The sequence below is a fragment of the Macaca nemestrina genome, chromosome 17, assembly GCF_043159975.1.
Source record: "Macaca nemestrina isolate mMacNem1 chromosome 17, mMacNem.hap1, whole genome shotgun sequence".
Lineage (NCBI taxonomy): Eukaryota > Metazoa > Chordata > Mammalia > Primates > Cercopithecidae > Macaca > Macaca nemestrina.
The window spans coordinates 48,739,158-48,765,561 of record NC_092141.1 but is presented as its reverse complement, the minus strand read 5'-3'; the positions used below and the strand labels follow the sequence as shown (position 1 = coordinate 48,765,561).

Below are 26,404 nucleotides of genomic sequence, written 5' to 3'. Positions count from 1 at the left end.
CTCCTTAAAGTTCTTTCAGGATCCTTAGGGCAACAGTTCTTAAGGAGGAGTCCAGGAAGTTCCAGATATTGAAATTTTTTTAGGGGGTGGTCTGTGAGGTGAAAATTATTTTTGTAATAATATTAAGATGTTGTAGGCCAGGTGTGGTGGCTCACGCCTGTAATCCCAGCGCTTTGGGAGGCCAAGGTGGGTGGATCACTTGAGTTCACGAGTTTGAGACCAGCCTGGGCAACATGGCGAAACCCTGATTCTATAAAAAGTACAAAAATTAGCCAGGTGTTGGGGTGCGCACTTATAGTCCCAGGTACTGGGGAGGCTGAGGTGGGAGGATGGCTTGAGCCCAGGAGGCAAAGGTTGCACTGAGCCAAGCTTGCACCACTGCACTCCAGCCTGGATGACAGAGTGAGACCCCATCTCAAAAAAAAAAAAAAAAAAGGAAAAAATGTTATTGCCTTTTAGATTGTCTTGACATTTGTACTGGTGGTGCAAAAGCAAGAATGGGTAAAACTGTTGGTGCCTTAGCAGAGATCAAGGTTTTGGCTCCAACCTTTTTTTTTTTATTTTTTTATTTTATTTATTTATTTTTTTGAGACGGAGTCTCGCTCTGTCGCCCAGGCTGGAGTGCAGTGGCCAGATCTCAGCTCACTGCAAGCTCCGCCTCCCGGGTTTACGGCATTCTCCTGCCTCAGCCTCCCGAGTAGCTGGGACAACAGGCTCCCGCCACCTCGCCCGGCTAGTTTTTTGTATTTTTTTTTTAGTAGAGACGGGGTTTCACCATGTTAGCCAGGATGGTCTCGATCTCCTGACCTCGTGATCCACCGGTCTCGGCCTCCCAAAGTGCTGGGATTACAGGCTTGAGCCACCGCGCCCGGCCCAACCTTTATATATATATATATTTTATGGTAAATTGAGAGACTTGGGTAAGTAACTTTTTTGTCAAAACCAGTTCCTTTATATGGAAGGAAAAAGAATGTGGGACTGGATTTAATGATACCTTATATCTTTTTTTTTTTTTTTTTTTTTTTTTTGAGACGGAGTCTCGCTCTGTCCCCCAGGCTGGAGTGCAGTGGCGGGTCTCGGCTCACTGCAAGCTCCGCCTCCCAGGTTCACGCCATTCTCCTGCCTCAGCCTCCGGAGTAGCTGGGACTACAGGCGCCTGCCACCACGTCCGGCTAATTTTTTGTATTTTTAGTAGAGACGGGGTTTCACCGTGTTAGCCAGGACGGTGGCTCACAACTGTAATCCCAGCACTTTGGGAGGCCAAGGCGGGCAGATCACAAGGTCAGGAGATACTTTATACCTAATTGAATTCTAGCACCTTTAAATTCTAAGGACGCTTTTCCTGTCTTGCTTTTTATTATATGATACTAGGGAGTACAGTATTGTTTTTAAATAAAAATATTTATTTGAATTCATAAATTAATAGTTTAGTTCTCTTATCCCTGCAAAGGTGTCTTAGAGTCCTCATGTTTTTCAAATCCGCAGTTGCATTACTTTTGACATATCTTCTTCTATAAATTAAATGATAAATTAGTTTGATGATTTCTGTTTTCCCCTGAATTTGACATTAAACTTTTTAGGTTCTTCAAATTTTTTTAGTTTTTATGAAAATAATTTAGTTTCCACCCAGTGGATTGGAAAATTAGACAGTTGTCTCTTTATTTTTCTATCATTTCTAGTCTCCTGACTTTCTTTTCAAGTCGGAAAATAGTGTCAGTACCTTTTCTTATATGATTAACTTTCTAGTGTCCACTGCTTGATCCCTTTCCTTACAGTTTAGATTCATTTTCTTAATCTGACAATTCATATGTCAAAGATCTAGTGAGGCATCTGCCTCCACGTGGTCAAAATATAGTTAAGAAAAACATTGTTTTTTAGAATAGTATGTTAACATTTTGATATTATTTTGTTCTATCATTCCTAATAATTTTCTCTAGATTTATTTATATTCTGTTCATTTTTTTAGTAAACCCTCACAATAGATAGGGTTGTCTTCAGATACATTCTTATGCTTATACCTGCTTTTTATTTATTCATAAATAAGTGCTAACATTCTTTATGTACTTTAATTAAAGTAATTATATTTGATTTAATGTAGCAGTAGCATATTATTTTAATTCATAACTTGGGCCTGGTGTGTGGAAGACACTTGGGTCCAGCAGAGTGCGCTGTTGACCTTCTTACAAAGTGTTAACACTGGGGTGATCCTTAGGCTGTTTTGTTTTTCCTTTTTCTTCCTCCCATACCCCATTTTTTCTTCCTTCCTACCCTTCTTTCTTTTAATTGACTCTTTTAATTTACTTTTATTTAAAATAGCTATTTAACACAACTGCATATGTATGGTAATACTGATGCTTACTGTGTTATATGCCAGACACTCTTCTAAGCACTTTAGAAATATTAATTCACCTGGCAAATATAGGTTCATGTGAGTTGATGCTTATTGTCATGTTCTTTTAACTTTTCTTTGGGTTTGACAGTTTTCAGAATAAAAGAATTTAACTCAGTCTTTATAACAACCCTATCAGGAAGGTATTAATATTTTCCCCAATTATACCTGAGGAAACTGAGGCACAGAGTATTTAAATAACTTGTTCATGTCACAAACCTGGTGAGTAGAAGCTGGATTAAAACCCAAGCAGTCTGACTCTGGAATTGGTCCTCTAAACCACCTCACTATTCTGTCTCTGAATAAACTCTGCCAGATGACTTTTTGATGACAGTTCATTTTTATACTGTTACAGGTCATGTTATATGCATTACCGTGTAGGTAATTTATTCAAGATTCATCCCTCTTCTAGTGTCTCAAGGCCCTGTCTTTTTTCTTTACAATGCTTACTGAAATTTATAATTATTTATTTATTTGTAGGTTTAACCGTTTTGTTTGCCTCATTACCAGACTGACTATAAGGACAAGTGCAATGTCTCTTTTTTTCAATTTTTTATAACCAGCATCTGGCACAGAGCCTGCACTTAGTAACTACTCGTATTATTTGTTGAATAAATGAATGAAAGAAATGGCCATAGTTAAGTAGATGCATGATTCACCGCTATTTCTTGTGGCTCACAATTTTTACTCAGATCCTTATACCTAAGAGGTTATGACAGTATTGTTAAATACAGGTGACTTAATGCAGATTTAAAAATTGTTTTTGGCCAATCATGGTGGCTTATGCCTGTAATCCCAGCACTTGGGGAGGCTGAGGTAGGCTGATCACTTGAGCCCAGGAGTTTGAGTTCAGCCTGGGCAACATAGCGAGACCCTGTCTCTACAAAAAATAAACAAAATTAACTGGGTGTGGTGGCTCATGACTGTGGTCCCAGCTACTCAGTAGGCTGAGGCAGGAGGATTGCTTGAACCCGGGAGGTGGAGGTTACAGTGACCTGTGATCATGCCACTGCATTCCAGCTTGGGTGACAGAGCAAAACCCTGTCTCAAAAAAAAAAAAAAAAAGAGTAATAACATTTTTTGAAAAACCTTTAACATTATAAAAACCAATAGAGAATAAAAATTAAAATGTTCTCCCTTATATTAATCCCATCCCCCTTTCTGCTTCCCAGAAGCAAACACCATGAACACTTTCATGAGGATCTTTCTAGATCCTTTTCTATAAATTTATAAGGATATTTTTAATAGTTCTTTTATAGTTTTGTTTGTGCATTTAACTCTCTTGTTTATGGGATTTATTTTCATGCATGTATGAGGTCAGGCTCTAATTGCATATTTTCCCAAATAGTTGATCAGTTGTCCCAGTGTCACTTAATAATTTTTCCTGTTTTGAAGTTTTGCTATTATCATGTACTAGATTGTTATATGTACTTGGATTGGTTCCTGGACTTTTTTTTTCCTCTTTAAATTTTTATTTTTTTTCACAGTGTGTGTGAAAAAATATGTCAAAGAATTCCACTTGGCTTCAAACAGAAAAGCAGTAGACCCCTGCCCTAATTCTATTCTTCACCAATTCCCACTATCTGAAGTAAATAATTTTCAATCATTTTTCCTTTTTATTCTGATAGTTTCTGAAGTAGCATGCATATTTTGCTTTTCTCTTGAGTTTTCAGTGTTAGATACTTTCTGTTGTCTTCCTCCTATCCTTTTCTCCTTTCTCATTACTTCTCCCCTTTAGCCTCCCAGCATTTGGCATTTGTATTATTGTAATTCTGTAAATATTTAAAACTGATTACAGTTCTTTCCCCAAACCAGTATATTTTTTTTTTTTTTTGGTGCTAGTAGTTGTCTTGTCCTTTGGTTAGTTTTCTATGTACCTATAACTATTTATCTCCAAACTCTCTGTTAGAACTTAAAATCTATCCATTTAAAGACATCAAGTCAAGATGTCCATATTTTTAGACTCAATATTCACCGGAAATAATGAAAAATACTCTTTTATATTGAACTAAATTTTATATTTCTAAATAACTTTTTTTCTGAATATAAAAGCATCATCTAAGAAAATTTTAGAACCACCAAAATGTGTACTTAAATTATTAACATTAATCCTGAATTAAACTGTCTCCTCAGTATCAACCCGATATTTTGCCTGCTGTCTATTCTTAAGTGCACACACGTGCGTGCACATACACATGCAATGTTATCTATTGCTGTAACAAACCAACCATTTATTTAGCTTACTGTTGTGGGGGTCAGCAATTTAGGCTGGGCTCAGCTGGGCATTTCTTCTGCTGATCTCAGGTGGCCTACTCATGCGTCTGTGGTCAACTGCAGGTCAGCTGTTAAGTCAGCAAGGCCGCCCTGCTTCAGGGAGTTGACTGGTAGTCAGCTGGGACCATGAGGTGGGTCTGTCTCATCATCTAGCAGGCTAATTCTGGTTTATGTATGTGGTGGCCTCAGGGTTCCAAGAGCAGCAAGAGAACAAGCCCCAGTGTGCAAATGCCTTTTGAGTCTCTGTTTGTGTCAGGTTTGCTAATGTTCCAGTCACCAAAAGCAAATCACATGACCAAATCCAGACTCAAGTGGTAAAGCTCACATCTTGGTGGAAAGAGCTACAAAGTAACCTTGAAAGAGGGCTTATATACAAAGATAAGTAGAATTTGTTGCCATTTTTGTTATGTAGTATATGTTGCCATATTTGTTACATAGTAGTATATATGTTATGTAGTATATATATTACAAGTATATATATATTTGTTATGTAGTAAACATTTCCACCATAGAGAACACTGCTATGTTTTCTACAAGCTGGCAAAAAAATCGTAATTATTGGGCTGAGTGCAGTGGCTCACTCCTATAATCAGGTGTTGTACAGGGCTCAACCCCTGTAAAGGGGTTGATACTGTAGTATATATTACATATATTTGTTATGTAGTATATATTACATATATTACACATATATTACATGTATACTCCCCACACACAAAATTAAGATTGTAGTGTATAGCTTTTATTTTTCACCTGATATATCACAGTCATAGTAAAATTTAGCAGGTCTATTTTGTTGGATACTTTTTTGTTGTAATCTTTTTTCCTCTGCCAGTGGTTGGCAAACTATGACCTATGGGCGGAATACAGCCTGCTGCTGTTTTTATAAATAAAGTTTTTTTGAACGCATTTTACATTTGTTTATACATATTGTCTGTGGAACTTTTGTGTTATAATAGTAAAGTTGAGTAGTTGTGATAGAGACCATATGGCTCACAAAACCTAAAATATTTACTCTCTGTCCCTCTATTTATTTATTTTTCTTTTCTTTCTTTTTATGTTCAGCCAGCAGGAAAATCTCTGACCTTTTAGAGAAAAAGTTTGCCAACCCCTGTTCAATACTCTTTTTTTTTTTTTTTTTTTTTTTTGAGACGGAGTCTTGCTCTGTCGCCGAGACTGGAGTGCAGTGGCCGGATCTCGGCTCACTGCAAGCTCCGCCTCCCGGGTTTACGCCATTCTCCTGCCTCAGCCTCCCGAGTAGCTGGGACTACAGGCACCCGCCACCTCGCCCGGCTATTTTTTTGTATTTTTTACTAGAGACGGGGTTTCACCGGGTTAGCCAGGATGGTCTCGATTTCCTGACCTCGTGATCCGCCCGTCTCGGCCTCCCAAAGTGCTGGGATTACAGGCTTGAGCCACCGCGCCCGGCCTCAATACTCTTAATCTTGGTTAAGTTAGGCCAGAGGTTAGTGGAGTTAGTGTGAATCTCTTGCCTTGTCTGCAAATTTACCTAGGGGTAGGATGATAGAATGGATGACTAATTGCTTGAGTGTTTCCTTCAGCTCCAATAATTATGGCTTTTTTTTTTTTTTTTTTGAGGTGGAGTCTTGCTCTGTTACCCAGGCTGGAGTGTAGTGGTGCAATCTTGGCTCACTGCAACCTCCACCTCCTGGGTTCAAGCAATTCTCCTGCCTCAGCCTCTCGAGTAGCTGGGATTACAGGTGCCTGCCACCATGCCTGTCTAATTTCTTTTTATTTTTAGTAGAGACGGGGTTTCGCCTTGTTGGCCAGGCGTGTTTCAAACTCCTGACCTCAAATGATCCGCCCGCCTCAGCCTCCCAAAGTGCTGGGATTACAGGAGTGAGCCACTGCGCCGGGTCCAATAATTATAATTTTTTGAGAGCTTGGAGAAAACAGTAGTGTTCTCTATGGTGGAAATGTTTAATGCTCAAAAATTTCAAATCTTCCTTATCATATTGAGTGAACTTGGTGAATATTTCAGAGAAAGTTGACAAAATTCAGCCATTCCTCTAAGTTTTCTTGATGTGTAGATACATTAATGAAATAAATACGTATAGCAACCCAGTCGACATGAGTGTAGCTATTCAGTGGTAATAGTATCTACAATTGTCATGTAGAACGTTTTCATTCATGGATACTGGGTGTGGAAAGATAACTTTACCTTTGAAAACTACTTCGTTAATTGACCAACTGTCTGCCCAGTAAATTTATCTTTTGGTTATTTTAGCTTTTTAAAGGTTTGACTGTCACAACATTATAGAGAAATTGGAAGTACAATACAAACATCTTTTTTTATTGAGCCGTTTGAGAGTATGTTGTTGCCCTGATGTTCCCTCACCCTGAAATACTTTAGTGTCTATGTCTTATAAGCAAAGGCATTCTTATACATAATCACAATATAACCAATAAGAATCAGGAGGTTAAAAAATTGATTCAGTGTTGCCATCTAATACTCAGAACCGGTTTAAATTTTAGCAGTTGTCTTAATAATGCTTTTATAAAAGCAAAAGAATCCAGTTAGAACCATGCATTGCATTTAGTTATCACTTTAGTAAATTCTTCAGTCTGGAACACTTCCTCAGTCTTTCCTTTACTGTCATGATTTTGACACTTCAGAATATTACAGCTTAGCTAGAATGTCTCTTAATTTGGGTTTTCTCCTCATAAGACTGAGGTTATTTATCTTCAGCAGGAATCTGACAGAAGTGATGCCTTCTGCTCATTGCATCTTATGAGGTGGCACACAGTTTCATTTTCTCTCATTATTAATGATTGATAACTTGATTAATATGATATCTGCTAGGTAAAAAATATAACTTTATAGTTATCTTTTTGCCTTTATAAAAGAGGACTTTATGGGGAAGAACTCTGAAATTATATAAATGACATGTCCTTATAAAACATTCAATTTACTCATTTATATCTTTATGGACTTATGATTTTCCATTTTATTCAGTGGGTTATAATTATTATAAGATTTGTTTTGGTACTCAAATGGGAAGCCAGTTAAGTTGATTGTGTCTTTCTGACATATATCAATCATTCTTGGAACACTTCCTTATTTTTTGGCGCAAGATAGTGTTCCAGGCTCACCTTATATTTTCCCTGCCCTAGTCTTGGATTCAGCCATTTCTCCAAGGAACCCTGGTTCCATTTAGTGAAAAATAACATTTAAACGCTGTATTCTGGGAGTTAGCTTTGCTCATTGCTTTTGGAGTTGCTGCTCCAGGCCTTTTCAGCAGACAGCTAGAGAATATACACAATACATACACAAACCCAGACTCATAGACATATACATTTATATATTTTTTCTGTATCTGTCTGTACACTGAAAATTATGAGTGTTTATACCAATACATCCAGTTCCATTCCAGTACCAGAGGGCCCATTCTAATTTTCTTCCTTTCTGTATGTTCAACTGAAAAATCTTGTTTCTGATTCCTCTGAAAGTTAAATGCAGAATTACCATATGATCCAGAAATAACATTTCTAGGCAAATATCCAAAAGAATTGAAAGCAAGTACTCAGATACTTGTACACCAATGTTCATAGGAGTGTTACTAACAATAGCAAAAAGGTGGAAACAACCAAAATGTCCACTGATAAATAAACGAATAAACAAAATGTGGTATATACATACAATGGAATATTATTGAGCCTTAAAAATGAAGGAAATTCTGACATGTACTACAACATAGATGAAACTTGAAGACATTATATGAAATAAAATGAGCCAGTCATAAAGGGACAGATATGGTATGATTCCACTTATAATTTCATTTTCCAGTTATTCGTTACTATTGTAGAAATAGAATTCATTTTTGTATGTTTACCCTGTAACCTGCGACTTGCTAAATTACTTATTGGTTCTAGCTGATACTTTTGAAGTTTCTTCAGGACATTCTAGGTACACAAAGTTGTATGTTTCATTCTGTGGAAAATACTATTTTACTTCTTCCTTTACGGTGTTTACCTTTCATGCAGTACAAGGCTGAATTAGAGTGATGAGAATGGATACCCTTGCCTTGTTCACAACCTTGTGGTGGAAAACATTCTGGTCCCTCACTGTTCCGTATGAAATTCGTGCTAGGTGTTCTGTGTATGCCTTTTTGTCAGGCTAAAGAAGTTTCCTTCTATCGCTAGTTGGCTGAACATTTTTATAATGAGTAGATGTTGGATTTTATATTTAAAATTTTACTGCATTCCTTGGTAGGATTATATGTTTTTTCTCCCATATCCTGTTGATATGGTAAATTACATTGATTAGTTTTTTAATGTTGGCCTGACTGTAAATTAGTGTAATAAAACCTGCTTGGTCATAGTGTAGGCCTCATTTTTTACAGTTGTTAGGTTTGATTTGCTAAATTTTGTTAAGGATTCTTTGCATCTATGTTCATAAGAATATTGGTCTATAGTTTTTTGTAATGTCTTTATCTGGCTTTGATATCAAGGTAATGTTGGCTTTATAAAATAAGTTGGGAAGTATTGGTATTACTTCTTCCTTAAATTTTTGATAGAATTCACCAGGGAAGCCATCTTGCCCTTATATGTTATTTTTGGGAAGATTTTTACTTTTAAATTTAATTTTTAAAATGAATATAGTACTATTCACATTTTCTGTTTCTGAGTCAGTTTTAGTAATTAGTATCTTTCAATAAATTTGTCCATTCAAGTTTTTGAATTTATTGGCATAATGTTCAAAATATTCTCTTATTTCTTTAAATGTCTGTAGGATTTGCAGTGATATGCCCTCTTTCATGTCTGATATTCATAATTTGTGTCTATCTCCTTTTTTTTTTCTCAATCTAGAATTCATTTTGCTCAATCTATAATAGGTAGTAGAGGTTTATCCATTTTATTGATCTTTTAAAAAGTTTTTGTTGACTTTCTGTTTTTTCCATTTTCTATTTTATTGGTTTCTGCTTTTTTTTTTTTTTTTTAATTGCCATTATTTTACTTTCTTTGGATGTAATTTGCTCTTCTGCTAGCTTCATAAGATTGAAACTTGGCCAGGCATGGTGGCTCACCTCTGTAATCCCAGCACTTTGGGAGGCTGAGGCGGGTATATCACCTGAGGCCAGGAGTTCGAGACCAGGCTGGCCAACATGGCAAAACCCTGTCTCTATTAAAAATACAATTAGCCAGGCGTGGTCATGGGCACCTGTAATCCCAGCTACTCGGGAGGCTCAGGCAGCAGAATTGCTTAAACCTGGGAGGCGGAGCCTGCAGTGAGCTGAGATCGTGCCATTGCACTCAAACCTGGGCAACAAGAGCGAAACTCCATCTCAAAAAAAAAGAAAAAAGAAAAAAAGATTGAAACTTAAATAGCTGATAACTGATTTTGGACCTTTTTTTTTTTTCTAAATAAAACACCAGTGAAAGCTATACATTTCCCTCTAAGCACTTCTTTATCTGTATCCCACACATTTTGATGTAGTTACATTTTTTTCTGATTTCCCTTGTGATTTTTTTCTCTGACCCAAGATTTATTTAGAAGTCTAGATAAACACTAACTAGGTGTTTTTTTCCTAGATCTTTTTCTCTTATTGAGTTCTAATTTATTTTTGTGTGGTTAGAGAATAGAATCTATGATTTCAATTCTTTTAAATTTGATGATCTGTCTTGGCAAATGCTCTGTGAGTTTTTGGAAAGTATGGGTATTCATTTATAAAAATCAGTTAGGTCAGGTTTGTTGATTATCTTGCTAAGATCTGTATCCTTGCTGATTTTTTTTTTTTTTTGGTCTACTTATAACTGAATTAGAGAATACGATAAGGGTCCTATAATTGTGGGATTTGCCTTTTCTTTCAATTCTACCAGTTTTTGCTTCATGGGTTTTCATGCTCTGTTATTAGCTGTATACACACTTGAGATTATTATGTCTTCTTGATGTATTAACCCATCTGTCATTATGAAATATCTTTGTTCTGAGATCCATTTTGGCTAACATTGATATAGCCACTCCAGCTTTCTTAGGATTAATATTTCCATAGTATATATTTTTCATCCTTTTATTTTTAACCTATTTGTGTCTTTAGATTTAAGATAGGTTTCTTATAAATAATTGTCTTCTTTATTTATCTAATCTGACAACCTCTTCTTTTTAATTGGAACACTTACACTATTTACATTCAGTATAATTATCACTGTGGTTACTATTTGTTTTTTGTTTATTCCAACTTTTCTTTATTCCACTTTTCTGTCTTCTTTGAATTAATTAAACATGTTTTAGGATTCTCTTTTACCTTCACCGTTGTCTTCTTAAGTATACCTCTTATTTTTATTTTTGGGAGTTGCTTCATACTTTGCATCTTAAACTTACCACAGTGTACCTTCAAATAATATTTCAACTCACAAATAATGTGTAGGAACCTTCTGCCAATACACTTCCATGTCCACTCTCCCATGTTTTGTGCCATTTTTGTCAAATATTTTACTTCTACATTTATCATAGCCCTCACAGTGTTTTGTTATTTTTGCTTTAAATCATCAGCTATGTACATATTTACAAATGAAGAAAATAATTTCTTCCTTAACCCTCCAGTTTTTCACTTCTAGTGCCCTTCATTGTGTAGGTCCAAGTTTCTATATTATGTAACTTTTCTATTAGCTTGTAGAGCTTTATTTAACATTTGCATTGCAAAGATTTTTTTCAGATTTTTTCTTACCTTCATGTTTTTAACGGTAAAATATATATAACATAAAATTTACCATTTAACTGTTTTTAAGTGTAAATTCGGTGGTATTATGCATATTCATATACTGTTATCCAGTGCCAGAACCTTATCATCTTTCCAAACTGAAACACCATACCCATGAAACAATATCTCTGTATTTCCCTATTGTCCAGTCCCTGGAAAAATGCCATTCTCCTTTCTGTCTCTATGAATTTGACTACTCTAGGTACCTCATGTAAGTGGAATCATACAATATTTGTCCTTTTGTGTCTGGCTTTTTTAAAACTTAGCATAATGTTTTCAAGGTTCATCTACCATGTAGTATGTGTCAGAATTTTATTTCTTTTTATGGCTGAATAATATTCCATCATATGGATATACCACATTTCGTTTGTCCATTCATCTGCCAGTGGACATGTGGATTGTTTCCATCTTTTTGGTATTTTGAATAATGCTGCTGTGAACATTGTTGTACATATCTGTTCGAGTCCCTGTTTTCAGTTCCTTTGGGTATACACCTTAGAGTGGAATTTCTGGACCATATGGTAATTCTATATATAATTTTTTGAGGAACTGCCAAGCTGTTTTTCACAGTGGCTGTGCCATTTTAAAGTTCCATCAGCAATGCACAAGGGTTCCAATTTCTCCAGATCTTTGCCAACCTCATTATCTGTTTTGTTGTACTTTTTAAAAGAATAGCCATTTTTGTGGGTATGAAATGGTGTCTTGTGTTTTTGATTTGCATTTCCCTAATGATTACTGATGTTGAGCATCTTTTCTTCTGCTTATTGGCCATTTGTGTATTTTCTTTGGAGAAATGTCTATTCAAGTCCTTTGCCCTTTATCGAAATAGGGCCTCACTCTGTCGCTCAGGCTGGAGTGCAGTGGCACTATCTCAGCTCACTGCAACCTCTGCCTCCCAGGATCAAGCAGTCCTCCCACCTCAGCCTCCCGAATAGCTGGGATTACAGGTGCATGCCACCATGCCTGGCTAATTTTTTGTATTTTTAGTAGAGACCAGGTTTCTCCATATTGGCCAGGCTGGTCTTGAGCTCCTGGTCTCAAGTGATCCGCCTGCCTCGCCTTTCAAAGTGCTGAGATTACAGGCGTGAGCCACCACTCCCGGCCCCATTTTTTTTTTAATTTAATTTTTATTTTAAAAAGTTAAGGGATACATGTGCAGGTGTGTTATATAGGTAAACTTGTGTGGTAGGGGTTTATTGTACAGATTATTTTGTCACCCAGGTATTAAGCCTACTACCCATTAGTTATTTTTCTGATCCTCTCCCTCCTCCCACTGATAGCCCCATTGTGTGTTGTTCCCCTCTATGTGTCCATGTGTTCTCATGATTTAGCTCCTACTTATAAGTGAGAACATGTGGTATTTGGTTTTCTGTTCCTGCATTAGTTTGCTAAGGATAATGGTCTCCAGCTCCATCTATGTTTCTGCAAAGGACGCAACCTCATTTTTTTTTTCTTTTTATTATTATTATTATTATTATTATACTTTAAGTTCTAGGGTACATGTGCATAACGTGCAGGTTTGTTACATATGTATACTTGTGCCATGTTGGTGTGCTGCACCCATCAACTCGTCAGCACCCATCAACTGGTCATTTACATCAGGTATAACTCCCAATGCAATCCCTCCCCCCTCCCCCCTCCCCATGATAGGCCCTGGTGTGTGATGTTCCCCTTCCCGAGTCCAAGTGATCTCATTGTTCAGTTCCCACCTATGAGTGAGAACATGCGGTGTTTGGTTTTCTGTTCTTGTGATAGTTTGCTAAGAATGATGGTTTCCAGCTGCATCCATGTCCCTACAAAGGACACAAACTCATCCTTTTTTATGGCTGCATAGTATTCCATGGTGTATATGTGCCACATTTTCTTAATCCAGTCTGTCACTGATGGACATTTGGGCAACCTCATTTTTTAAATGGCTGCATAGTATTCCATAGGTATATGTACCACATTTTTAAAATCTAGTCTACCATTGATTGGCATTTAGGTTGAATCCATGTCTTTGCTATTGTGAATAGTGCTGCAATGAACATACTTGTGCATATGTCTTTATAATAGAACAATTTATATTTCTTTGGGTATATGCCCAGTAATGGGATTGCTGGGTCAAATGATGTTTCTGTTTTTAGGTCTTTGAAGAATTGCCACACTGTCTTCCACAATGGTTGAACTAATTTACATTCTTACCAATAGCGCGCAAGTGTTCCTTTTTCTCTGCAACCTCACCAGCATCATGTTTTTTTTTTTTTTTTTTTTTGACTTTTTAATAATAGCCATTCTGACTGGTGTGAGATGGTATCTCATTGTGGTGGTTTTGATTTGCATTTCTCTAATGATCACTAATGTTAGCTTTTTTTCCATAGGATTGTTGGCTGCATATATATCTTCTTTTGAAAAGTGTCCATTCATGTCCTTTGCCCACTTTTTAATGAGGTTGTTCGTTTTTCTTCTGTAAATTTAAGTTCCTTATAGATGCTGGATATTAGACCTTTGTCAGATGCATAGTTCACAAAAATTTTCTCCCATTCTGTAGGTTGTCTGTTTACTCTGTTGATAGTTTCCTTTGCTGTGCATTAACTCTTTAGTTTTATTAGGTTCCATTTGTCAATTTTTGCTTTTGTTGCAATTGCTTTTGATGTCTTCATCATGAAATCTTTGCCTATTCCTATGCCCAGAATAGTATTGCCTCGGTTGTCTTCCAGGGTTTTTATAGTTTTTGTTTTACATTGAAGTCTTTAATCTGTCTTAAGTTAATTTTTGAATATGGTGTAAGGAAGGGGTTCAGTTTCAATCTTCTACGTATGCCTACCCAGTTATCCCAGCACCATTTACTGAATAAGGAATCCTTTCCCCATTGCTTGTTTTTGGTAGGTTTGTCGAAGATCAGATAGTTGTAGGTGTGACCTTATTTCTGGGCTCTCTATTCTGTTTCCTTGGTCTATGTGTCTGTTTTTGTACGAGTACCATGATGTTTTGATTACTATAACCATGTAATATAGTTAGAAGTTGGGTAGTGTGATGCCTCCTCCAGCTTTTTTCTTTTTGCTTAGGGTTGCCTTGGCTTTTTTGGGCTCTTTTTTGGTTCCATATGAGTTTTAAAATAGTTTTTTTTTAGTTCTCTGAAGAATGTCCGTGGTAGTTTAATAGGAATAGCATTGAATTTGTAAATTGCTTTGGGCGGTATGACCTTTTTAATGATATTGATTATTCCTATCCATGAGCATGGAATGATTTTTCATTTGTTTGTAAGAAATCTCTGATTTCTTTAAGTAGCGCTTGGTAGTTCCCTTTGTAGAGAGATCTTTCACGTACCTGGTTAGCTGTATTCCTAGTTATTTTATTTATTTTTTATTTTTGGTGGCAGTTGTGAATGGGATTGTGTTCCTGATTTGGCTCTCAGTTTGACTGTTGATGGTGAATTGGAATGTTAGTAATTTTTGCACATTGATTTAGTATCCTGACAAGTTGTTTATCAGCTTAAGGAGCTTTTGGGCTGAGACTATCGGGTTTTCTAGATATAGGATCATGTCATCTGCAAACAGGGATAGTTTGACTTCCTCTCTTACTATTTGGATGGCCTTTATTTCTTTCTCTTGTCAGATTGCCCTGGCCAGGACTTCCAATACTATGTTTAATAGGAGTGGTGAGAGAGGGCTTCCTTTTCTTGTGCTGGTTTTCAAGGGAAGTGCTTCTAGCTTTTGCTCATTCAGTATGATGTTGCCTTTGTCCATTTTGGAATTGGATTGTTTTTGTTGTTGTTGAGTTGTGGAAGTTCTTTATGTATTCCAGATACTAATACTTTATCAGATACATGATTTGTAAATATTTTCTCCCATTTGGTATGTTGCCTTTTTACTCTTGATGGTGGTCTATAATACATAAGTGTTTTTAATTTTCATGAAGTCAAATTTATCTATTTTTTATTGCCAGTGCCTTTGGAAAAGTTTTATGATTTTAGCTTTTATATTTAAGATTTTGATCCATTTAGAGTTAATTTTTGCATATGTTATAATGGTACAACTTCATTGTTTGTGTGTAGATATCCAGGTTTCCCTGCACCATTTGTTGAAAAAACAATGTTCTTTTCCCATTGAATGACCTTTTTCCTTTGAAATGTTCAATGTTCCCATTGAAATGAAAATGTTCTTTTCCCAATTGAATGGTCTTGATAGGCTGGCTGAAAATTATTTGACCATATATGTGGGTATTGGCTTCTGGAATTTCTATTCTATTCCGTTGGTCTATTTTCTGTTTTTATGCCAGTACCATGCTGTTTTGCTTACTGTAGCTTTGTAGTAAGTTTAGAAATCAGGAAATGTGAGACCTCCAGTTTTGTTCTTTTTCAAGGTTATTGTGGTTATTCAAGGTTCCTTGAGAATCCATGTGAATTTTAGGATGGATTTTTCTATTTCTGCAAGAAACTTCATTGGGTTATTGATAGGGACCGTTGCTTTGTTTTGAAACACATTTTCACTGGGTATTGAATTTTAGGTTGACATTTTCTTTCTTTCAGCACTTAGAAGATATTTTTTGCCCTTGGCTTGTCTTACATAGTTTCTATAGCGTAATCTGTGGCTGCTTTAAAAAGTCTATCTTAGACTGGGCGCAGTGGCTCATGCCTGTAATCCCAGCACTTTGGGAGGCTGAGGCGGGTGGATCGCCTGAGGCCAGGAGTTTGAGACCAGCCTGGCCAACATGATGAAACCCTGTGTCTACTAAAAATATAAAAATTAGCCAGGCACGGTGGCACATGCCTGTAATCTCAGCTACTCAGGAGGCTGAGGCAGGAGAATCGCTTGAACCCAGGAGGTGGAGGTTGTAGTGAGCTGAGATCACTCTGGACAAAAAGAGCAAAATTCCGTCTCAAAAAAAAAAAATTCTATCTTTATCTCTGCTTTCAGCAATTCAACTAAGGTGTGTATGTGTTTATTGTGTGCTTGGGGCTCATTGAGCTTTTTGGATCTGTGGTTTTATAGTTTTCATCAAATTATGAAAAATTTGTTTCATGAAAAAAATGTTTTTTTAAGTACTGATTTTTTCTCTTTCAGACTTCAATTATGTGTATATTAGACAGCTTGATATTATACCTCACTGACTATATGTTCATTTTTTAAGCTACTTTTTCTTTTTTGTGCTTCATTTTGTCTATCTTCTATCACTGATTTGTCAAGCTCCTTGATCTCTTCTTCTGCTGTTTCTAATTTGGTGTTAATCTTACTAGTGGATTTTTTTTTTCAGTTATTGTGTTTTCATCTGTAGAAGTAAAGTAATGTAGTTATCACCTCATTGTTTCCTCTCTGAGATCACAATTCAGTGTCTGAAAACTATTGTTTCATGTATCTTGTTCAATTTGTTAGTAGTTTATGGTGCAAGGATAAGATTTCTGTTTTTTCTTATGGCTAAAAGCAGAAGTCCATACATTCATATTTTTAAGGACATTTATTGTTTCTTTAAATGTTGGCCTTTTGGAAAACTTAAACAAATATATGCATTGTTCTAAGTGAAAACTACTATAAGCCAGATGTTGCATTACTTGTGCAAGGTTAGTGTTTCATTCAGTAGATAATTGATATTGACAACAGCATTGGAAACATGTATGAATCTTTTAAAGATAGGTGCTTTTGAGGTTTAGTGAAGTAGGCACACATCAGGGCAGTAAAAATGTCAGATTCTCCTTGTTACTCTGTGAATCTGGAGTAGGAGAAGCAGTCACCATCCAGGGGTACTTCGTGATCTTTGTTGATGATCTCCTATTTTGACCATAGTTCCTCAGCCTTCTTGAAACTTACGACCTAATTTAGCCATTAATTCAACAACACCACTACACATTGGACTTTGTTGTCATTTGGAACCCTCCCACCTTTAAACTGAAAACTTGTTGGTCCCCATATTAGTCATACAGTGCCTTTTCTTTTTTAAACACAAACTTTTCTCCATTCACATCCCACTGCACATTTACATGTCACTGGATGTTTGTCGATTATTTTCCTCCTTTTTATTGATTTCTTTTCCTTAGCTATAACCATGTTATGTTTTCTCCTGTCCTTCCACAAGGAAATCTTGTCTCAGCTCTTTCTTTAATCTAATATTCTGAACAATAGTAGATGTGAGAGCAGTCTGTTTTTCTATTCAGTCATCTCATTAACCTATGTGATTGATTTGACTGGCCTTACTGGATAGTCCGTCAGTTCCCTTTCTTCCTTGGCACTTTTTGGTGCATTTTTCCTGGAAGGCACATACTGGATCTATTAGTAAGAGGAAAGTCTTATCAAATTGAGTAAAATGATTCTGCAAGCCCTGAAAAACTAGTTACTTCTCCTTTTGGTAGTATCTCTACCCTGTATATTGTTTTCTGTATATGTTTTCTTTGAATGTAATTGTTTTTATAAAAGTGATATTTGCTTATAAAAATTCTAGTAAAATCGAAGATTTTTACAGAAAAAAATTTATGAGAATCCCGTTATCAGTCTATTTGTCAAATAGCTTTTCTTCTTTTATTTTTTGTCATTTACTAATTTTATGTAATGTTTATAGGGAAGACATTTCATTCATTAATTTATGTTTTTCACATCAAAAACCAGGCACACCAGGTTTTTATTGATTATGTCTTCTGTCATTTAGTTCTTTTTCTGGTGGCTGTTATTGATTCTTCGGACAATTTTTAGTCAATAACAAATGTTTTCATGTGCAGTTTTAGTTAATGTGAGATTTATTTATTTTGTTGCTCATTTCTACCAGTAATGTTCATTGAGCTTTCAATATCTGTTGAGAATGAAATGGTGGCCTGATGTGGTGATATGCACCTGTAGCCCCAGCTACTTGGGAGGTTGAGATGGAAGAATCACGTGAGCCGGGAGGTTGGGGGTAGAGGATGAAGTGAGTCATAATTGTGCCATTAAACTCCAGCATGGGCACGCGCGAGAGAGACCCTGTATCTTAAGAAAAATTTTAAAAAGACAAAAACCGCAAAAAGTAGCCAGGCGTGGTAGCATGTGCCTATAATCCCAGCTATTCAGGAAGCTGAGGCAGGAGGATTGCTTAAACCTAGGAGTTCAACGTTGCAGTGAACTATGATTATATCACTGTACTCCAGCCTGGGCCACAGAATGAGAACCTGTCTCTAAAAAAATTAAATTAAAAATAAAAAGGTAAAAAATACAGAAAAAAATAATGAAATTGAGGCAGGAGAATAGGGTCTGGAGGCAGGGAACCTAAGGCTGATTCACACTGACAGGAAAAAGTGAATCAAAAAGAAAAACTCACCTCTCCATGCCCAAGTAACGAAAGGATCAGAGGCTACTCCGTTTGCAACACCCCGCCTTTCTACTGAATGGCAGATGAAAGAATGGAAAGTACCTCTACTTCCCAGAACCAGTCTTCATGTACATAGGGTGTAACTTTGTAACTTCACTTCAGCCTCTGATTGGTCCCCTCTCACAACCAATCAGACTGGTCATGGGCCGTGTCTTCATTTGCATAGGATGTAACTGTAACTTCCTTTCCGCTTCTGACTGGTCGCCTCCCACAACCAACCAGACTGGTCACAGGCCACGTGTTCATTTACATAGTGTGCAGCAAAATAACCAATGGGAAACCTCTAGAGAGTATTTAAACCTCAGAAAGTTTTGTAACCGATACTCTTGAGCCTCTTGCTCAAGCCCCTTCGCACTCTGTGGAGTGTACTTTCTTTCTTTCTTTCTTTTTTTTTTTTTTAGACAGAGTCTCACTTTGTTGCCCAGGCTGGAGTGCAATGGCGGGATCTCAGCTCACTGCAACCTTGACTTCCCTGGCTCAAGTGATTCTCCTGCCCCAGCCTCCCGAGTAGTTGGGATTACAGGTCCATGCCACCACGCTTGGCTAATTTTTGTATTTTTAGTAGAGACAGGGTTTAACCATGTTGGCTAGGCTGATTTTGAACTCCTGAACTCAAGTGATCCACTCACCTCGGCCTCCCAAGTGCTGAGATTACAGGCGTGAGCCACTGCGTCCGGCCCTTTTTACACTTCTGTAACCAGGATTGGCAACTTAAATGAGCACCAGATAGGTAGCATGAATGAAAGAAGGGGTCTAAGTGCATGTGCTTACATTCTTTAAGTGGCAGGGACTATGATATCTTGAGAGTATATGTCTCATCCAAATGTGACAATCTAGTCAATGTTAGTGAATTGCTGTCCTGTAAGAATACAGGCCTAATGTGGCCAGTCAACCAGTTTTTCTAGAAGAAACCAACACTATGGATTTTCATCTCATAATTTTTAAGTGGTTCAAATTTATAAAACTCTGTGTAGCCATTCAAAACATGATTGTAAACCAGGTATGATTTGTGGACCTCAGTTTGCAACTTCAGCTACTAAGTAAGTTTATTTTAGTGGTGTTTTAGGTGGGAAGGAGAGCAAATATGTGTACCTAATCTACCATATTAGACTGGAAGTCTCATGGTTTCAGTTCTTATATATTGATCTTTAATTCAACTGTAAATTATTTTGATGTAAGGTGGGAGATAGGATCTAATTTTTTTCCCCAAATAGTCATTCATCTAAATATTAGTTGAATAATTTCCCCCACAGATTTGAAATGCTACCTGGTTTAAAAAGGGTGGTTTGCTTTTTAAAAAAATTTTTAATTTTGGTGGGTACCTAGTAGCTGTATATACTTATGAAGTACATGAGACATTTTGATACAGGCATGCAATGTGTAATAATCATGTTAGGGTAAATGAGGTATCTATCACCTCAAGCATTTATCCTTTGTGTTACCAATAATCCAATTATACTCTTTTAGTTATTTTTAAATGTACAATTACATTATTTTTTACTATATTCACCCTATTGTACTAGTAAATACTAGGTCTTATTTATTCTAACTACTTTTTTTGTTCCCATTAACAACCCCCACTCTGTCCCCTCCCTAGACTACCTTGCCTAGCCTCTGCTAACCACCCTTCTACTCTCTCTCTCCATGAGTTCACCTGTTTTAATTTTTAGCTCTCACGAATGAGGGAGAACATGCAAAGTTTGTCTTTCTGTGCCTGGCTTGTTTTACTTAACATAATGACCTCCAGTTCCATTTATGTTGCTGAAAATGACAGGATCTCATTCTTTTTATGGCTAAATAGTACTTTATTGTGTATGTGCCACATTTTCTTTATTCATTCATCTGTCGATGGACACTTAGGTTGCTTCCAAATCTTGGCTATTGTGAGTAGTGCTGCAATAAACATAAGAGTGCAGATATCTCCTCGATATACTGATTTTCTTTCTTTTGGATATATACCTAGCAGTGGGATTGCTAGATCATATGGTAATTCGATTTTTAGTTTTTTGAGGAATTTCCAAATTGTTCTTGATAGTGGTTGTACTAATCTACATTCCCACCAATGGTGTACAAGGGTTCCCTTTTCTCCACATCCTCGCCAGCATTTGTTATTGCTTGTGTTTTGGATAAAAGCCTTTTTTTTTTTTTTTTTTTTTTGGAGACAGAGTCTTACTCTGTTGCCCAGGCTGGAGTGCAGTGGCACGATCTCAGCTTGCTGCAACCGCCGCCTCCTGGGTTCAAGCGATTCTCCTGTGTCAGCCTCTTGAGTAGCTGGGATTATAGGTGTGCATCACCACGCCTGGCTGATTTTTGTATTTTTGGTAGAGATGGGGTTTCACCAAGTTGGCCAGGCTGGTCTCGAACTACTGACCTCAGGTGATCCACACACCTGTTCTCCCAAAGTGCTGGGATTACAGGTGCGAGCCACTGTGCCCAGCCAATAAAAGCCATTTTAATTGGGATGAAATTATATCTCATTGTAGTTTGGATTTACATTTCTCTAATGATCAGTGATGTTGAGCACCTTTTCATATGCCTGTTTGCCATTTGTATATCTTTTGAGAAATATCTATTCAAATTTTTGGCCCATTTTTAAATTGGATTTTTAAGGGAATGATCTGCTTTTTAAGAAATAGAAACCCACTAAAAGAAAGATCATGCAGGAGATATAATTCCCCTCATTGGAATGGAAAAGTTTTTAGGCAGCTTCTCTGTTCTCTTTGGGGCCTTTAGTGTGACATCTGCATTTCTCAGCAAAGTTTTCTCATTGTTTTATGTAGATTGGTTTTTCTGGATACTCACACTCTTTCATATGACCTTACCATGACATCTCAAAGTGAAAGCCTAAAATCTACCAAATAATGTGGCCTATTCTCTGTCCTTAATCAACTCAGTCTAAATGCCCCAAATACAAATTCTTGGGAAAGTGAAACTAATTGATCTTGCTATGCCTGAGAGTGTCTTTGGACATGTGTTATTAATGTGGATAGTAGGTTCAGCCTTTCGGCAGGGGATATAGATGATTTCAGAGTAAATGGGTGGACACATGTCCATAGAGGTGGCTAATACAGCATCTTTATCATACATTTGAAATTGTTACAGCTGTAGAAATATATACCCTACTTGCCCATCTTTTTTTTTTTTTTTTTTCTTTTTAGAGATGAGGTCTTGCCATGTTGCCCAGGCTGGTCTCGAACTCCCGAGCTCAAGTGATATGCCTGCCTGGGCCTCTCAAAGTGCTGGGATTACAGGTGTGAGCCATCACACCCGGCCCCATCCTGTTTTTCCAAAAAGTTTTGGTTATTCTCACTTATTTATTTTCAAGATTAAATTTAGAGACATATTTTAGATTACACACACACACAAAAAAATCATGCTAGGATTTTGATTGGAATTCAGACAAAGATTAGAAGAAAAAAGATTAAGAAAAGTAGTTTACTAATCTACAAAAATTGTGGACCCAGTTTTCATGAGCTGCAACCTGCAGAACCCATTTTTACCTATGAACACACAAGTTTTACAGTGTACTTTTCCTTTTTCCTTTCTAAGTTGAATTTACGAAGAGAATTTCTCACACATATGTGCACCTGCAATAACCATTGGTTTTCTAGAATCTCTGATAATACTTTAAATGTATTCCGTCCACTAGCCGCATGTATTTATGTTTTTTGATTAATTAAAATTAAAATTCAGTTAGTTGTACTAATTACATTTCAAGTGCCCATGCGGCTAATGCCAAATATATTGAATAGTGCAGATATCAAATATGCTGTCATCGCAGAAAATCCTATTGGGTAGTGCTGCTTTATAGATACTTGTATGTTAATAATAACTAATTTAATTTTTAAAGCCCATAGAAGCAAAAATCTCTATTTCATATGTTTTATTTATAGCATTTTGGCTAATATGTGGAAAATGATAGGATAGTGTTGTTTTCTTATTTTTTTTTTTTTTTTTGAGACAGAGTCTCGCTCTATCGCTCAGACTGGAGTGCAGTGGCCAGATCTCAGCTCACTGCAAGCTCCGCCTCCCAGGTTTACCCCATTCTCCTGTCTCAGCCTCCCGAGTAGCTGGGACGACAGGCGCCCGGCACCTCGCCCGGCTCTTTTTTTTTGTATTTTTTAGTAGATACGGGGTTTCACTGTGTTAGCCAGGATGGTCTCGATCTCCTGACCTCGTGATCCACCCATCTCGGCCTCCCAAAGTGCTGGGATTACAGGCTTGAGCCACCGCGCCCGGCCTGTTTTCTCATTTTAAAAGGTTCATTGAAGAAAGTTCGAAAAATACCCTAAAGGAGAAAGTAAAAATTACCTGCACTCCCAAGGGATAGGAGTTTTTAAAAGCCTTTTTGAAATACAATCTATAACCAAGTGTACATATCATAAATTACGATTGGATTAATTTTCACCAACTAAATAATACATATATGTCTTTTTACCAGTTTCTCTATTCCCAGGTTCTTTTTGATTCATGTCTTGTTTGTTTGGATTTAGTAATCATATAGTTTTATTGAAGATGGGCACATGAGTATGTTTCTTTTATCAGGAGGCATATGAAGCCAGTTAGTCTCAATACCATTGATGCTGAATTTCACCACTTGGTTAAAGTGGTCACCGCCAGGTCTCTTCATTGTAAAGGTACATTTTCCTTTTGTAATTAATGAATAATCTGTGGGGTGACATTTTGAGACTTTGTCAATATTCTGTTCCCTAAAAACTTTTCACTGAAAGATTTCAGCATCCATTTATGTAACTTGTCTGAATCAGTTAGTACATGAAAGTTACAAAATGGTGATTTTTAAAATTCTATCATGTTATGTACAATTCTTAGCTGGCATTCTTATTTAAAGAAGAGATTTTTTCCCCCTACCCGCCCACTTCCCCATTTTTCTCGTTTGAGTCTTCTTTTCCACTTTTTATTTTTTATAAACACCCTGGGTTTTTCTCATGAAGTTGATCAGTGTGACTCGTCACTGCTTTGAGACTCATTGCTATAATCACATCTATGTAAAGTTCTATTATACCAGGATAATTTTTGATTTATAGCAGGTCAGTCATCTTTATGATCTTGTTCTTAAACTGAGAATTCTTATTGATTTACTCTACTGAAACACAGACTTTTCAGAAACTGGAGCAACTGTGTTAAGGAATTCCCATTTACACTAGGCAAGAAAGTAAACAGTAAGTGGAGAGTAGGGTAACAAACACTTATGGTATCAAAAAACAACCGTGAAAAGGATCTGTCTTAATGTGCTAGCCCATTGCAGTTTAACATATTGCTTACAACCTTCACAATAGAATTTGAGTGACTTCAGTTACACATTCCAGGAGACTGGCAGTCTGTTACAATCAGAGTCTGAACTTTAGAGCAGGCTAATTTACAGCGATGGGATGAAGAAAGTTGTGGATTTGTATTACACACTCTCACCTGACACTGTATCTGATCCCTTGCCTGCTGATTGACATCTTGAATGAGCTCTTTGAAGCAAGTTCCAGCTTAATTAAAACGTTTGCTTGGTTAGCAGTGATCTGTGAAAGCCTGTGATAAATATTGAATCAGGTTCACCTGCTGGTTGCTGTGAGTGGATAAACAGCTGCTTTGTGCAGTATAATCATGAAACGGTGGCAGTAGGGTACTACTACTGTTTGAATTTTTAAAAAAGAATAGTTGAAAAGGTATAGTTATGTTACTTTTGCTATCTCACTAGAGTGTGTGCTAATGTGAGATTTTGCACAACGGGCATTCAGTACCTGTTTAGATGGCTCAGACAACAGCAAATGGTTGATAAAGATTAACAAACTCTTTTATGTCTCAAAGATTGTAGTATAATTCTATGTTCATTGGCCTTTTACCACTAGCTCTTCATGTGCATGACTTTTTGAAATAAAGGGCAGTATTTTGTTTTTTTGCTTAAGTTGTAGATGAAAACAATCCTGTTAAAGCTTCACTTTAAGATTTAAGGTTATGAATTTCAACTTCTCCACAAATTTATTACATATTTTGTGGAAACTTGAATAATTCTTTTGAGTTTCCTTTTTTATCTGTAAAATGAAGTTAGAAATATACATTAGTGAACTAAGTATTTTAGTCTTATGTTAATATTAGTTAATTAACAAACATTACAATAGAAATGAGTTCAGAAGCAGTGGAGGAACCTTTATGAAATTGTCTTCTTTTGACTACTGTTTATTCCTTTACAGAATAACTATGTCTGGCTAATTTGATTGTAAAGAAAATGTTGCTTCCATTTGATTTCTGTTATAAAACCAGATATCAATTCTGGAATAAAGCCCTCACCCAAATCAGTCACAATCTCCTTTGAGCACCTGGTGAAAGTTATGGGTTCACTTTCTAAAAATGCACACAAAATTGTCTCTGTAGTTTCTTGGTGATCTGTAACAGCCCATGGACCCTAATTTGAGAACCCATTTCCTAATAAAGTAGGTTGAAAACTTTTGGGGAGGAGGTGTTAAGATGAAAGCTATTCTTCCAGGTATGAAACAACTGAGGAGAAACCAGAACAGAGTATATTAACTCTGTGTGTGTGTGTTTTTTTTTTTTCCGGCACTTCTAGCATTTTTCAGGTATATTTTTCACGACAATTGTTAGCTTTAAAGATCGTCTTCCATAGTTGTGATTCCTCACTCTCTACCTGAAGTTTTATATTTTTATTTCTATCATCAACTTATTTAGAATTTTATGGGGAAAATGAAATTTTGTTTAAGCCATACTCAGCCTGTTCAACTGCTTGTTCATGGTTATCGACGTCGATGTATACAACTGTCATTCATATTTTTTCATTATAATATTATTCCATTGATTGGAAAAAACCCCACAATTTACTTATCCATTCCTTCTGTTGATACATGTAGCTTGTTTTTCTCACTATTAAAACAATGCTGCAATTAATATTCCTCTTGTATCTGTCTTAATTTGCAAGAGTTTTTCTAGCATGTGTACCTAACAGTGTCATGCTGCGTCAAAGGGTGTATGTATCTTTGATTTCATTAGATCACCAATTTGCTCTCAAGTAGTTGTGCCAATTTATACTTAGATCATCTATGAATAAGAGTTTCTTCTGGTGGATAGGAAATGGAATCTAATTATGGTTTTAATTTGCATTTTCCTAATTACTAGTGAAGTTGTACGTTAGATGGCACATCTTTTCAGATACTTATTAGCCTTTCAGCTTTTCTCTTCTGTGATTTGCCTGTTCTTGGTTTTCTGTAGGGTTTGTCTTTTAAAAATAGATTTACTGGAATTCTTTATATATTGTAGATACTGATCCTCACTTGATTGTATGCATTGAAAATATCTTCTGTCAGCCTGTGCCCCCTTTCTACCTATTTTTCTTTCTTTCTTTAAGGAATATGTATTTTTAAATAGAAGTTTAACATGTTAATGAAGCTGTGTTTTCAGTCATTTGTGCTTTTGGTTTATTGTTTTAGGAAATCCTTCTCTACATTTGGATCGTAAAAGATATCTTCCTATGAAAGAAGAGACCATATAGCCTTTGAAGCTTAAAATGTTTACTGTCTGGCTGTTTTGTTGACTCTTGCTCTAGAGAGTCTATTAATTGAAAGTTTTTGTTTTTTATTTTTCCCTTGGGGGACATAACATAGATCTTGTTACAACATATTTGATTTAAATGTCAACTAATAAGTTAAAACAATTTTTATGAAATAAAACTTGAAGATTGTACTTAGGAATA

At 36.4% G+C, this 26,404-nt stretch overlaps 1 protein-coding gene across 3 annotated transcripts in view; it reads left to right on the top strand.

Annotated features, from left to right (window-relative positions):
* Positions 1-26,404, top strand: part of LOC105476851 (BRCA1 interacting DNA helicase 1) — a 176,769-nt gene that overhangs the window by 18,861 nt on the left and 131,504 nt on the right. Inside the window, exon 1 of one of the 3 annotated variants that reach the window (XM_011733119.2) lies at positions 23,244-23,330. The exons of the other annotated variants lie outside the window; for them this stretch is intronic. Within the exon in view, the coding sequence (XP_011731421.2) occupies positions 23,274-23,330 (57 nt within the window). The 5' untranslated portion in view covers positions 23,244-23,273. Of the gene's footprint in view, positions 1-23,243; positions 23,331-26,404 lie in introns of those variants that run through there. 3 annotated transcript variants of the gene reach the window in all.